This window comes from Sinocyclocheilus grahami, unplaced genomic scaffold (assembly GCF_001515645.1).
Source record: "Sinocyclocheilus grahami isolate Dianchi unplaced genomic scaffold, SAMN03320097.WGS_v1.1 scaffold300.1, whole genome shotgun sequence".
Taxonomy (NCBI): Eukaryota; Metazoa; Chordata; class Actinopteri; order Cypriniformes; family Cyprinidae; genus Sinocyclocheilus; species Sinocyclocheilus grahami.
The window spans coordinates 970,843-984,276 of record NW_015505479.1 but is presented as its reverse complement, the minus strand read 5'-3'; the positions used below and the strand labels follow the sequence as shown (position 1 = coordinate 984,276).

The following is a 13,434-nucleotide window of genomic DNA, read 5'->3' as shown; positions in this document are numbered from 1 at the left end:
AGATCATGTTCCATGAAGATATTTAGTAAATTTCCTACCGTAAATATATCAAAACTTAGTTTTTGATTAGTAATATGCATTGCTAAGAACTTCATTTGAACAACTTTAAAGATGATTTTCTCAATATTTAGATTTTTTTGCACCCTCAGATTCCAGATTTTCAAATAGTTGTATCTCAGCCAAATATTGTCCTATCCTAACAAACCTTACGTCAATGGAAAGCTTATTTATTCAGCTCTTATGACGACAGGTTTTGTGGTCCAGGGTCACATATTTTGGTCAAAATCCCATGCTATAAAAGATGAAGTGCTATGTAGGCTTCACCGTTCCCACATCTCAGACCTCAAATACATAAAATACTACCCTTTTTGACATAGTTTTTGAAGTAAAAAGTAAAGAAAATACTATAAACAACTTTATTTACCCTTGCAAGACCCCCTCATAAAAACACTTTCTCACTGGATCTAAGCAAATCTCATAGGTGACCTATTTTGATCTTAAAAAAGTGAGTTGTCACTGAAAGGTGAGGAGTTTGCATCTATGCACCCGTCTCGGAGATGTTATTTTACCCTGCACTGATTCTGGAGAAATGGGACAAAACAGGGTTCAAAATTGAAAAAAATAAAACCTTGTTCTCAGACAAATTAAACTATATTTATGCGTCTTATATGTACTAAGCTATGCTTTGATACAACCTCCCAGCTTTTCTCTTTTTTTATCAAAATGTGCTTTTTACCTTGGACGGTGTAATAATATAATTTCAACTTTATCTTTAACAGCAATCAAGACGTCTTTAACATTTCAAAACACATTCTCATGTAAGCAGACAGATTACACTTTCACATGTGACCAACACTTCCACAACAAATATAAAATACCATAATGAAATATTATCAAAATATTCAACTGACGGAGGTGACGAAAACCTGAATTTGTAGTCATTTTAACTATCAAATACATTGAATCGTTCAATTACTGTATTAAAAGAAACACAACAAACAGGGAGTATGTTATGGTTTATAAAGCTTTTATCAAGAGTCACATTTAAGTGTTTTGATATATCATTGGGACACAAACTCTTATGGTGGTGAAATCTGATGGTGTTGACAAATTTGGCATTTCTTTCACAAAACAAATGGAGTTCATGTAGTAGCCATTTCTGTTGACGCTAGATGCTAAGAGAACCTGCTTCAGGAGAATAAAATGATCTAAATATTTCAAATAATTTCCTCGGAAATTGGAAGATGGGGTTGACGTATCATGGTTGAGACAGGAAATATTAACATTAGGATTTAAAATGTTCTAAAACCATAAAACTGACCAGAGCCTGTCTGACACTGATGTACTCTGCAGAGGTGAACGTGGCAAGGGTGGTTCCCAACCCTGGTCCTTGAGGCACCCCAACACTGCATTGCATGTCTCCTTAATCAAACACACCTGATTCAGGTCATCAGCTCATTAGTAGAGACTTTAATACAGGGGTCACCAGACTCAGGCTGTGTCCGAAATCGCCCCCTATACCCTTAAATAGGGCACTATTTGAGGGAACAGCCATTTTTAGTGGTGTAACCATAGTGGACGTTCTCGAGTGCACTCATTGCAAAAACGAGTGTACAACTGGTGCACGCTCAACGGCTAGAGAATTCCCATAATGCACCGTGAGAGTCACGCGCCGAATGAATTCCCGCATCTCGCCAGAAGACGGCGCCCGCAGCCGAATAATCAATCCGTTCATTTTTACGAAGCGCTCATCCATGGCATACAGCATAACATGTACAACACAGGTATAAATTAATTGTAAATTGATTATTAAATTGTTTGATTGGGGTTTATACATAATTTCCATGACAGAGTTCACGATAAATCCTTTAAACTTACTACTGGAGCTGCTAGTTTCGAATGATTAATAAACCGCAAGCACAAACTACGCAAAAGCGGCATTCCTTCCGGTGCACTCAGTGTCCGAATTCACTACTCGTTTACATTCACTCCTTCTATTTATTGTATTTAGTTATTTAGCAGACGCTTTTATCCAAAGCGACTTACAAAAGCAAAGGGTCTGAATATTTAGGACCATGTGATATTTCAGTTTTTCTTTTTTAATACATCTGCAAAAATGTCAACAATTCTGTGTTTTTCTGTCAATATGGGGTGCTGTGTGTACATTAATGAGGAAAAAAATTAACTTAAATGATTTTAGCAAATGGCTGCAATATAACAAAGAGTGAAAAATTTAAGGGGGTCTGAATACTTTCCGTACCCACTGTATATACACACACATAAATTATTATCTGAATTATCTTCTAGTGAACTGAATTAGTGCCTAATGTAGGGAATAGCGAATGAGGGAACAGGGAGCGGTTTCTGACACGTCCTCAGTCCTGGAGGGCCGGTGTCCTGCAGAGTTTAGCTCCAGCTTGCCTCGACACACCTGCCTGGAAGTTTCTAGTATGACTAGTAAGAGCTTGATTAGCTGCTTCAGGTGTGTTTGATTGGGGTTGGAGCTAATCTCTGCAGGACACCCGCCCTCTAGGACTGAGTTTGGGCACCCCTGCTTTAAGACCTGAAATTGGTGTATTAAGGAGACACGCAAAACGTGCAGTGTCGGGGTGCCTCAAGGACCAGGGTTGGGAACCACTGCGTTAGAGCGACAGCTGCCCCTGATATTCATTTTAATGCATTTTTTTTCCCAATTCAATTCAAGTTTATTTGTACAGCGCTTTTCACGATGCAAACCATTGCAAAGCAGCTGTACAGCAAATTAAGTTCCTGCAATATTTAGTGGCTGACGGTGTTGACACAAAGTGGGGACACAACTTTGAACCCTTATGAAACATGCACGTGTCACTGAGAAACAACCTTGCTTTTTAATATGAGATATTATTAAGTGCACTCTTTTGATAAAACAAGGTCTTTGTCAAAACATTGTATCCATATGGACACACTGTTAAGACGCAGTGAGAAGACAATAAGTGTCATAGATTAAATTGAATGGGGGTAATTGTGTTAAACGCATACTGTTATTAATCCCTCATAACATTTACAACTGAAAATGATATGTTTAAACCTAACAGCAGCAGCGGCTGGAGAACCGGGGCGGGGTTACCTGTCTCAGAGCCCGCAGGAAGCCGCTGTAGTCCGCCTCCGAGATGTCGACGGCCCGCGGCGGCGCGGCGCTGCTCTCCGGTCTGCAGTCGTACACACACACCGACCTCCGCGGCTTCACGTCCCGGTTCCTCTCCGCTCCGGTCTCGCTCATCTTCGTTTCGTCACACATCACCGGCGACCTCTGACACATGATAACAAAACAAAACAAGACAATAGCGAGCTCACCGCTTCGCCTCTGACATGTTTATCTTCCGATTCAGATGTGTTGTCTGTTGTCCAGCGGTCTAATATTCAGTCTAATATTCAAGTGTAACGTGTTGAATTTATGAAGTGTGTAAATTTAAAGATTTCGCGCCAGGATTATCGACCCAAACTGCGTCTTTCTGCAGCAACATTAGTTCTTCTGTGACGGTTGGTGACGGTTGGCACTCAATCTTACAGAACAAACTCCGCCCCCTACTGGGATGGAGTGTGAACCGTTAAAACGTAATTACATTAAAAAATTAATTAATTAATTAAATAAAAAAATCGAATGATTATTAATAATGATAATAAATACATATAAAAATTAAATATATATATATGATTGTATTATACATAATTTGTAGTAATAGTAGTAGTTTTAATAATATTAATAAATAAAAGATTTATATATGTAATTATAGAAGAGATAAGTATAATTTGATTATATATAAATTCGTATATATTTATTTAATATACAAAATGTAAAAATGTATTATATATAATTATATCAGAAATATATAAAAATAATCATAATTATGATAATAAAGACATATAAAAAATATTTTTAAATATATATATATATATATGATTGTATTATACATAATTTGTTGTAATAGTAGTAGTTTTAATAATATTAATTAAAAAAAATATATATATATATATGTAATTATAGAAGAAGAAATATGTATAATTTTATTATATATAAATTCTTATATATTTATTTAATATACAAAATGTATTATATATAATTATATAAGAAATATATAAAAATGTATAATAATAAAAATAATTTATTTGTAACGTTATTTTTATTATATATATAAATCATTAATTATTTTAGATTAAAACGATCAAAATTGTGTAATAATAATTGTATTTTATTATATATAAACCAATATACCATTATTTTATGGAATATATAATTATATACAATTAAGTTAATAACATTAAGCATTTCAATATCCATCATGGCACCGAGTCGACACACGATAGGCCTATACAATCTTCAACAGGTTATGAATGTTTCCGAGCTTGTATCACTAAAGAAAACGAGTTGCTGAATTAATATTACATAGGCTACTTGGATGGTATAAATCACGTTTTAGTGCAAGTTTAATATTCACATACACTAGTCCATATATTTTGATTGAAGTGCACTGAATTGCATTTGATTCAATATTTGACGAATTCTGTGACATTACTCGTTACACAGTAAACTTGTGTAGCATTTTGAATGTACAAAAATGAAAGGGTTTGTTTAATTTTCATTGGAATAAAAGATAGATTCATGCTTTTGCCTTCATTTGATTACCAGAAAAAGTCAAATACACAGAATTTCTAAAAAATAAGTCAATAAAATTTAAATTTCATAAGGCCCTATTATTGTATACAAATTAATAAATTAAGTTGTTTTTAAGAGTTCAATTAATTAGATATGTTTTTGATTCAAGCATTCAAATGGAATACAGAAAAATTAAAAAGGAAAGCACAGAATTTGGGCCCTAAGAAAGTAATTTTTGTTAAACTTTTAATAGGCCTAAATTGCTGTTAAATTAAACAAGTTTCATTATTTTAATTAATTAGACATGTTTTTTGTTCAAATTTAATATAATCATCCACAAAAATTAAAACGAAAAAAAAAAAACTGAATCCAGAAAATAATTTTTGGGGGAAAATAAAACTTAGGCTAGGACCTTCATAGGACCATACAAATATCATGCATCTGAAACTATAATTTTAATACTAAGCAACAATGCATATTATATAGGGCCTATTTAAAAATTTTTACACACATTTTTTTGTGAAAGACCCAAGAAGGACCATGCACCGTCACTTTCCACAGACACACTTCATGTTTGGTTGAAATAATCCTTAAGCATGTAAATGTATCATTTCCTTCAGTTTAATTTAAATGTGCAATTTAAGACAGCCTTGTGTTGTGTAGACAAGTGCATAGTGAAAATCACCCCAACGCACCACCTAGTGTCCAACCTCCTCTAATACTATTATAACCTGTTTAAATGTGAACAAGGGATTTACAGCACTAAAGAAATCCTTTATTTATAACATCTACATGAAAAATCTAAAAGATTGGACACAACTGTGGGACACGCTCGTGCAGCAGCGAGCAACAGTGAAATTAACCTCAAGGTTGTAGATGTGTGAAATTGTATAGGGTCCCATTCCTGTATTTTGCCTGGGGCCCCCAAATCACTAAATCCGCCCCTGCTCTGAGGAATATTTAGTGTTTCTGTTCAAAATATCAAATATATCTGATCTTACAAGTTTTGTGCCTTTTTTATATCTCCCCATCATACAGTGTGAGAGAGCCAAGTCTGACTACGCCAATCCGGTCTCACCAGAAATGAAATCTTGCATTGTCTGTGGTCATTCTTCATCTGACCAGCACCACTGTGACTGTGAGAAAGTATGTGTTATCACTATGTTTTGAAAAGGTTCCCTGAGTTGACTTAAAAAGCGCTTCAACCTTGAGGGAGTGTGGAGCCCGGTCTCATGAAAATGCGTATAAATAGTACAAAAAAAAAAACAAAAAAAACAAAAGATCTCTATGTTGTGCACTGGCTGCTGTTAGACAAAAATCTCACTGGATAATTACAATTAACGGCAAAATGAATGTTTGGAAATGTAATCCGATATTTCCTACTGACACACTACAGCAAAATATAGAAATAACTGACTTTAAACCATTTTTAGCTGGTGAAAATACTAGTGTTTTAATCCTGTACACACGCACGCACACGCGCACACACAAAATAAACATGTATTAAATATAATTATATAAAAATATCTCAAATTAATAATAATAAAAATACAATTAATTTGTAATATTATTTTATTATATGACTAAATAAATTATTATTTTAGATAAAATAAATTATTAAAAGATTTGATAATGGTAATAATAATAATACATCATTTGAATGTATTAATTTAAAATATATGTAATTTATATATGTATAATATATAAAAATATACAAAGATTTTATTGTATATAATCATATCTCACGGTTATTCTCCACACTAGTCCATTCGGTGGCGGTAATGCACCGAAAGCTGGCTTGCAAACCGGCAGTCAAACGTTACTAGAAGAAGCAGCAGCACACATGAGATGAGATGAAAGTTCCTTTCAAGGATAAGTGTATCTATAGTCTTTGGATGAGATCAAACAGTCAGAATAACTTTATATGATTCTTCTGTAAATGTCTGTTGTGTGTGCTGGACTCCTGCTCTCACATGAGGGTCTGCAGCACTGTGTTTCTTACAATGATGGGCTTAAAAAGCCAAAATACTTCAAATGCTGCTTCAAGAGGGAATATTCTAATGCACTGAAACCTCACGTTCAGATTCAACACAACACAGATATCTTGATAAGCGGTGCAAAACATAGAAAAGGCAGAACAAAACACGTATTTATTTCACATTTGTTATTGTAATTTTAGATGATATTCTGTGCTCGATTATTTACAAAAACTTCTCTGGAGGTTGCTGCATGATTCTTCACTGTTTGTTTTTATTTGCAGAAACGAACGTGAAAGCAGCGTGATCTTAATTCAGGAGAGTTAGATGCCCATATGTATCATGCAAGGTGGCAATATTGGCTGGTTTTATCCTTTATTCATTTCTTACATCAGCAAAACTTAAAGTATTGTGTACAATTTCATCATAATAATTTGGTAACTAATTATAGGATCAAATAAGATTTTAATTACATTTTTAAAAATTGCATTTATTTAATATTATTTATTTTTATTATAATAATAATCATAATTATTATTATTATGCAGTGTTAATAAAAACAACTTTAAATTTTTTTTTTGTTGACATGGTGAACATTATGGTACAACAGTATGACTAAATTGTCACATGACTTAAATCGAGCCTTCATGTTTAATTCCGTGTGGCAAACAGTGGTCATTTTGCATTGCATACATAAAAAAATGGTCAGAAAAATCAGATAAAATAATGACTCAAGAAAAAAGTTAATCAAAATTTGTGTTCACTGGAAGGTTAAGTGTATTGCTCAGTGATATATGGTAGTCCACACATATATGAGCATATTTTAGGCAAATTCTATCTTAGGGATAGGCAGCATGTTTGTTTGTATTAAAAAACAGCCATCATAAACTGTTTCCCTTTGAGGTGTTCCACAAGGCTCGGTTCTCGGTCCTCTTCTCTTTTTAATTTATATGCTTTCCATGGGTCTGATTATTCAGCAGCATGCCTTAAATTTCCTTCTACCTCACCACCATTAATTAACAACTGCATTCATGGTCTGAAACCATGAGTGCTTCTAACTTTTTGAAACTAAATACTGACCATTCTGAATGTTTTTTAGTAGATCTTTCATGTACTCTGTACATACTGAAAATGGTATGATTCATACTATGCATACTGCATACTATTAAAAAGATTGTTTTATTTTACTACACTTTTCCTTTTTCACTATAGAGAACTTGTCTGAATAAATGTCATAGCTAATAAATAAATGTTTCTAGCTACAAATATAATGCAAAAAAGAAAAAGAAATGCTCTGTTACAATACAAAATTCATGTCACACAATAAGAGGATCTTTGTTCATTTGAATTTCTGATAAATATTTGTGTTTCTGTGGGGCTTGACATTCTGTCAATTGACGTTGAGACAGATAGACATGGAATTGTAAATGTTATTGAAAAAATAAAAACAATAAAAAAGCTGTCAGCATGATTGACAGGAGAAGAAAATAAAATCTCTGATGCATGACTGAGATCCACGGCGTGACATTTCCACCTGAAATAACCCTTGTTAATGAGAACAGGCTCTTTGTGTATTCTGCAGCCCTCTTTCATGAAAACAATCAGACATTTTTCTGTTTTAGTGTGGGCTGTAAGTTCACACAGACATGGCGAATTACGAAAGTTGTAAGGTAGCTCAATGAGAATAAAAGAATACAATTTAAATCTTGGAACACAATATCAAATATCAAAAAGATTCGTAAAGTGATAACTATTCACTTTAGTAAAACATATTACTCCAATAAGCACAATGTAAGCTGTTTTTGAACTGTCAAGACTACATGTGATCAACTTTATTTGTAATCAGTCTAAATGCATGAACTGTTGCATGACATCTTTCCCTTATATATTTCTTAAAGTTGCAATTTTCCAAACTGTTGTGAGGTTTGCGATCCAATTAATTGCAATGATATATATATGAAATTCATTCACAAGAGAAAATGATTGGAAATGCTTAAATAAGAATGTCTTTTTTATACTCAAGTGTGTTTTTTGGCTTAATACTTTCAATTTGAATACAATTTTCACTCAGCATACTGTAGTATATCCATAGTATGTCCATACTTTTACTATAATTTTAAGTAATTTTAAAGTAAAAATCATGCAATTTACATCAAATAACTAAATAAATAAACTGAATTTACACAAATGAACCAGTTCAAAAGTTTACAAAAAAGGCTTGATTATTAACACTGTTGAAACTGATATTTTTGCAAATTCCGTTTTTTATTTTTTATTGTGGACTATATCTAAATAACTGTTGTAAATAGTTTATTCAGGGCAGTATTAAATCATATATATACTGTGCAAAAGTCTAAGGCCACAAGTATTTTCACCAACTAAAAATGGGTTTAAGTCAGTTATTTCTATATGTTGCTGTAGTGTGTCAGTAGGAAATATCAGTTTACATTTCCAAACATTAATTTTGTCATTAATTGTAATAATCCAGTGAGATTTTTGTCTGACAGCAGCCAGTGCTCCACACAGAGATCTGATCTGATCATCATCAGTCTGTCTGGGATTACATGAAGAAACAGAACAAACTGAGACAGACTCAATCCAGAAGAACTGCAGCAACGTCTCCAAGACGCTTGAAGAAATGCTGGAAATAGGATTTTTACATAAACATGTACATCTCTGTCTATATGTGTGCAGTTTTGGGAGGAATAAAGATGACAAGGAGACCTTCATTGGTGTTGTGACTGAGATGTGTGTATCTGCCCACAGAGGCGACTGGGGCTCTTTCTCACTCTGCAGAAGGGCAAATGTCCCAGAATGCCTCTCAGCGAGACATGCTTGTCACTCGTGTTGACCTCCGACCCCGTGGAGCTCTTTCTGCTGACAGGATCCGACGCTTCAAACGCTGTCTGACGGGCCCCTGTGGAGGTCAGGAATACATCTCCTCTCAGAAAGCCTCAGTCACTGTGAAGCAAAGCACTTTCAATAAGCACTTCAAGAGGAAGCTTATTTTCACCACAGAATGAAATCTCACAATTCTGACATTTTTCTTGCAATTCTGAATTTATGTCACACAATACAGACGTTTGCCTCACAATTATTTGTTATCATCTCCCAATTTGGACTTTTCTTCTAAGAAATTGCAAGATATAAATTCATAATTTCTTGATAAACTGAGAAACAAAGTCTGAATTGTGAAATAAATCCTCACCGTTGATATAGGAATAGATATAGGAATACTTTCATACCTGCAGCGATAGAATTATTAAATAAAAATAGTAACAGATGACATTCTTTGCTAGCGTTGGCACTTTTGTTTTAGGGGTGGGAGTATGTGTGTGAAGGTACATGACTTTCTTGGTGTTTTATATTTTTCTGATTGAAATACTGTTTATAGTGTTTTATAGTATGTTGATGTTTCTATGGAATTGTTTTTATGGACTGCTGAACTTCTTGTCTGCACAACAAATATATATATATATATATATTTTTTTTTATTATATATATTTTTTTATCTTGCCATAATAATTTTAAAAAAAAATGTAGTTGTCTTTTTATCTCACAATTTGGACTTTTCTTCTCAGAATTGCAAGATACATTATTAACTAAGAAGTGTTAGAAGAAAAAAAATCAGAATTGTGAGAACTGTGACTGTGAAGTTTTTTCCCAAAGAATGAAAAAATGTTAAAAACGCAACTTTTTATCTAACAATTCTTTATTTTATTTAATTTTTTCGCAATTTTGAGTTTATGTCTCAAAATTTGAATTTTTCATCTCAGAATTGTGGGATATAAACTCATTATTTCTAGATACTGTATAAACGTGTAATTCTGAGAAAATAAAGTCTGAATAAACTCATGTTTGCGAGAGAGAAAAAAGTCTTGCAATAAAATAAAAATGTAAAAAAGGTCTTTTAGTCTCACAGTTCTGATTTATTTCCTCACAAGTCTTGAGTTTATATCTCACAATTCAAACTTTTTTTCTCACAATTTCAACCAGTATCTATCTTTTCTGGACTGCTATGTTTGAGTCCAGATTAAAATGCGAAAGGTCTGAAAGTGTTGCAAAACCATATAAACCTCTCAAAACATGAATTTCAAATAAAATCTCAGGCATGCACAGAGAAGAGGAATCTGCTTTGATGTTACATTCAAACTCCAATTCAATAATTCAGTAACAAAACACAGCAAACTGTCGTGTGGTTATGTGTGTTTACCGGGAAGCGTTGTTCCTCAGAGTGAGGAAAGCAGTAAATATTTCATCTGGAGATCTGTGTACACGCAGAAATATATGCCAGGATGTGTTCTTATCACTCAGTTTCAATGTTTAATGTTTCTTACTTGTTTTAATGAAAAGAGGAAGAGCATGCTCAAGTACACAGCACACAAACAAATCAAACAATACTCATCATTTCAAAGCCAATGTATTGAATGTTAAAAGGGTAAAACTGGCATTGTGTAAACTATACCGAGATCTGTTCATCATACAAAGTGATTGTATCTTTTCAGAGGACATGGATGAAATCGCTCGATTCGTACGGATTACTTTTACGTTGTCCTTTGCACTTTTTTGAAGCATGAAAATTGGAGTTGTGTTGACCTTTTTAAAAAAAAATATTTATTACTGGAATAATATTGCTTTTAAAGAATATACAAAAGTGTAAATTGAATATAATGTTTAATAATTCATTGCACCCAATTAAGTTAAGTGCATTTAAATGAAGATGTATTTTAAAACTATATGAAATGCAATCTTAAGTAAGGACTTAAGAACATCTTTATTTGGTGTATATACTGCTGAACGTTCTGACAAGCATTTAAGCATTCATACATACATACACATAATGTAAGTTCTAATGATGATGCAACAGTACTTTTAAAATATATTTACTTTAAATGTTTGTATGTAACCTTAAAGTTTAATCAAATGAATGTATTATTGTATGATCAAAATAATGATTTAAAATGTACTTTAAAGTCTATCATTCTCTAAACATCGAAAGGTAGATAAGTTTATTTGACATTGTTTCTTAATTGCACTTTTTAAAAGTGTGTTACATAAAAGTGTGTCATAAAAGTGTCTTTTTAAGTACACTTACCTGTTCCTCGTTATATTATATTATCTGCAAGTTCATTTTATTACAAGTTTATTTTTTAAGATTTGAAGTGCACTACAAGTGCACATTCAATACAATTAAGTGCACTTGTTTTTCACAACTCAATCTAATGCAAAGAAGCGTCCTCTGACTGCAGCTTTATCAAATCAAATAGGACTTGTTCTTGCATTCAAGTGCTGCTCAGTGCATGAATAAAAAAGGACAGGGATCTTTAAAGTTGAACTACATGTCACTTCTATGTTTATTGCTCTTCCTCATGCAGCACCTCCACGCAGACCATCGCCACAGTAACACCTCGAGGATCCTGTAAAAGCGGAAGTGTCTTCGTTTTAGTGCCAAACCACGAGTAAATTATGAATAAGTTCCAGTTCTTCCTACAAGACTAGCAGGAAAGACATCAGCACACTATAGATGACTGGACGACACTAACGTTATCTGAGAGAATGAGAGATTTTACACTAATAGGATTTTCCCATTGGCTTTTGGATAAGCTCTGTGACTAACAAAAGTTTACGATTCTTAAATGTTTTATTCATCATGATAGTCTTCACACATAAACACAATTTTGAAGCATAAATTCAATCCGCTTAAAAGCTAAACGTAGTCTATAAACGAACTACACCGCGGTCACCACCATTAAGCTTACTCAGTCTTTATTTAAAAACATTTTCCCTGAATGTTTGAGTTAAAATAGTTTGCAATAGCGCCATTATAAACACAATGAGGCTATTAAAGTGACTAGTGAGTAGATGAGTTTATCTGTTCGATGCATTGCCGTTTAATGTCCCTGTAGTTCCATTTAGACACTTGTGGATATATTTTATGTTGTAGAATAAAACACAAAAATATCGTGAGCTTGTGTTAAACACAGACCTTATTCCAGGGTTTTAGCCAAAAACCCATTTAAAAAAAAAAAACATCACTGATGTAGTATATCTGAATTCAATGCACTCATACTCATCCTATAGAACATAAATGTTAACAATCGCAGAGTAGATTAACTAAAGTAAATTAAACAAATTACCATTGAATTCGTGTAGTGCTTCAAACACAACCCAGATGGGACTCAAACCCAAATCCCCGACGCCTCATGGTACCATCACAGAGAGTCACAAAATCACTTTCCAGAACATTTTCTTTCACTGTTCCCGGGTGGTGCAGTGATCTTCCCAGTCACACAAGGAATGCTGAATCCCTGACAATTTTCAAGCAACAGCTGAAAACTTATAGTCAACATTTGACTGCATCCTAATATAATCCCTCCCTGTCTAGTACTAATCTTAACAATGTCTGAAACTTTGTATCAAGAGCACTTTCTGTGTTTATTTGCCTCTTTATGATGAATTCTCAATTGTAAGTCACTTTGGATAAAAGCGTCTGCTAAATGAATTAATGTAAATGTAATGCAAAAGTAAAATGTAGTTCCTACCCGCAGTAGATTTTGGATGCTCTGATTGACAGAAATAGTCAAATGCGAACTCAGTTTCAGATTGTGGGCTATTTTGTAAATATTTATAAAAGGTCCAAAAAAAGAAAGATACAAGGGAACTAGTTAACCGTTATACCATGTCCCTCTTTGTTGATTGGTGGTAGAGTGTATGTCAGACCACCCTGTTGAAAAAAACAGCATATGCTGGTTAGGTATGTTTTGACACTGGGATGCTGGTTTAAGCTGGTTCTTTGCTGGTTTATGCTGGTCCTTTGCTGGTTTA

General features: G+C 33.5%; 1 protein-coding gene across 1 annotated transcript in view; it reads right to left on the bottom strand.

Annotated features, from left to right (window-relative positions):
* The window catches only part of LOC107601142 (structural maintenance of chromosomes flexible hinge domain-containing protein 1-like), an 18,173-nt gene extending 14,681 nt beyond the window's left edge, over nt 1–3,492 (bottom strand). The window contains exon 1 of the mRNA XM_016293197.1: nt 3,107–3,492. Within this exon, the coding sequence (XP_016148683.1) occupies nt 3,107–3,298 (192 nt within the window). The 5' untranslated portion in view covers nt 3,299–3,492. The remainder of the gene's footprint in view (nt 1–3,106) is intronic.
* Nucleotides 3,493–13,434: the final 9,942 nt, after the last annotated feature.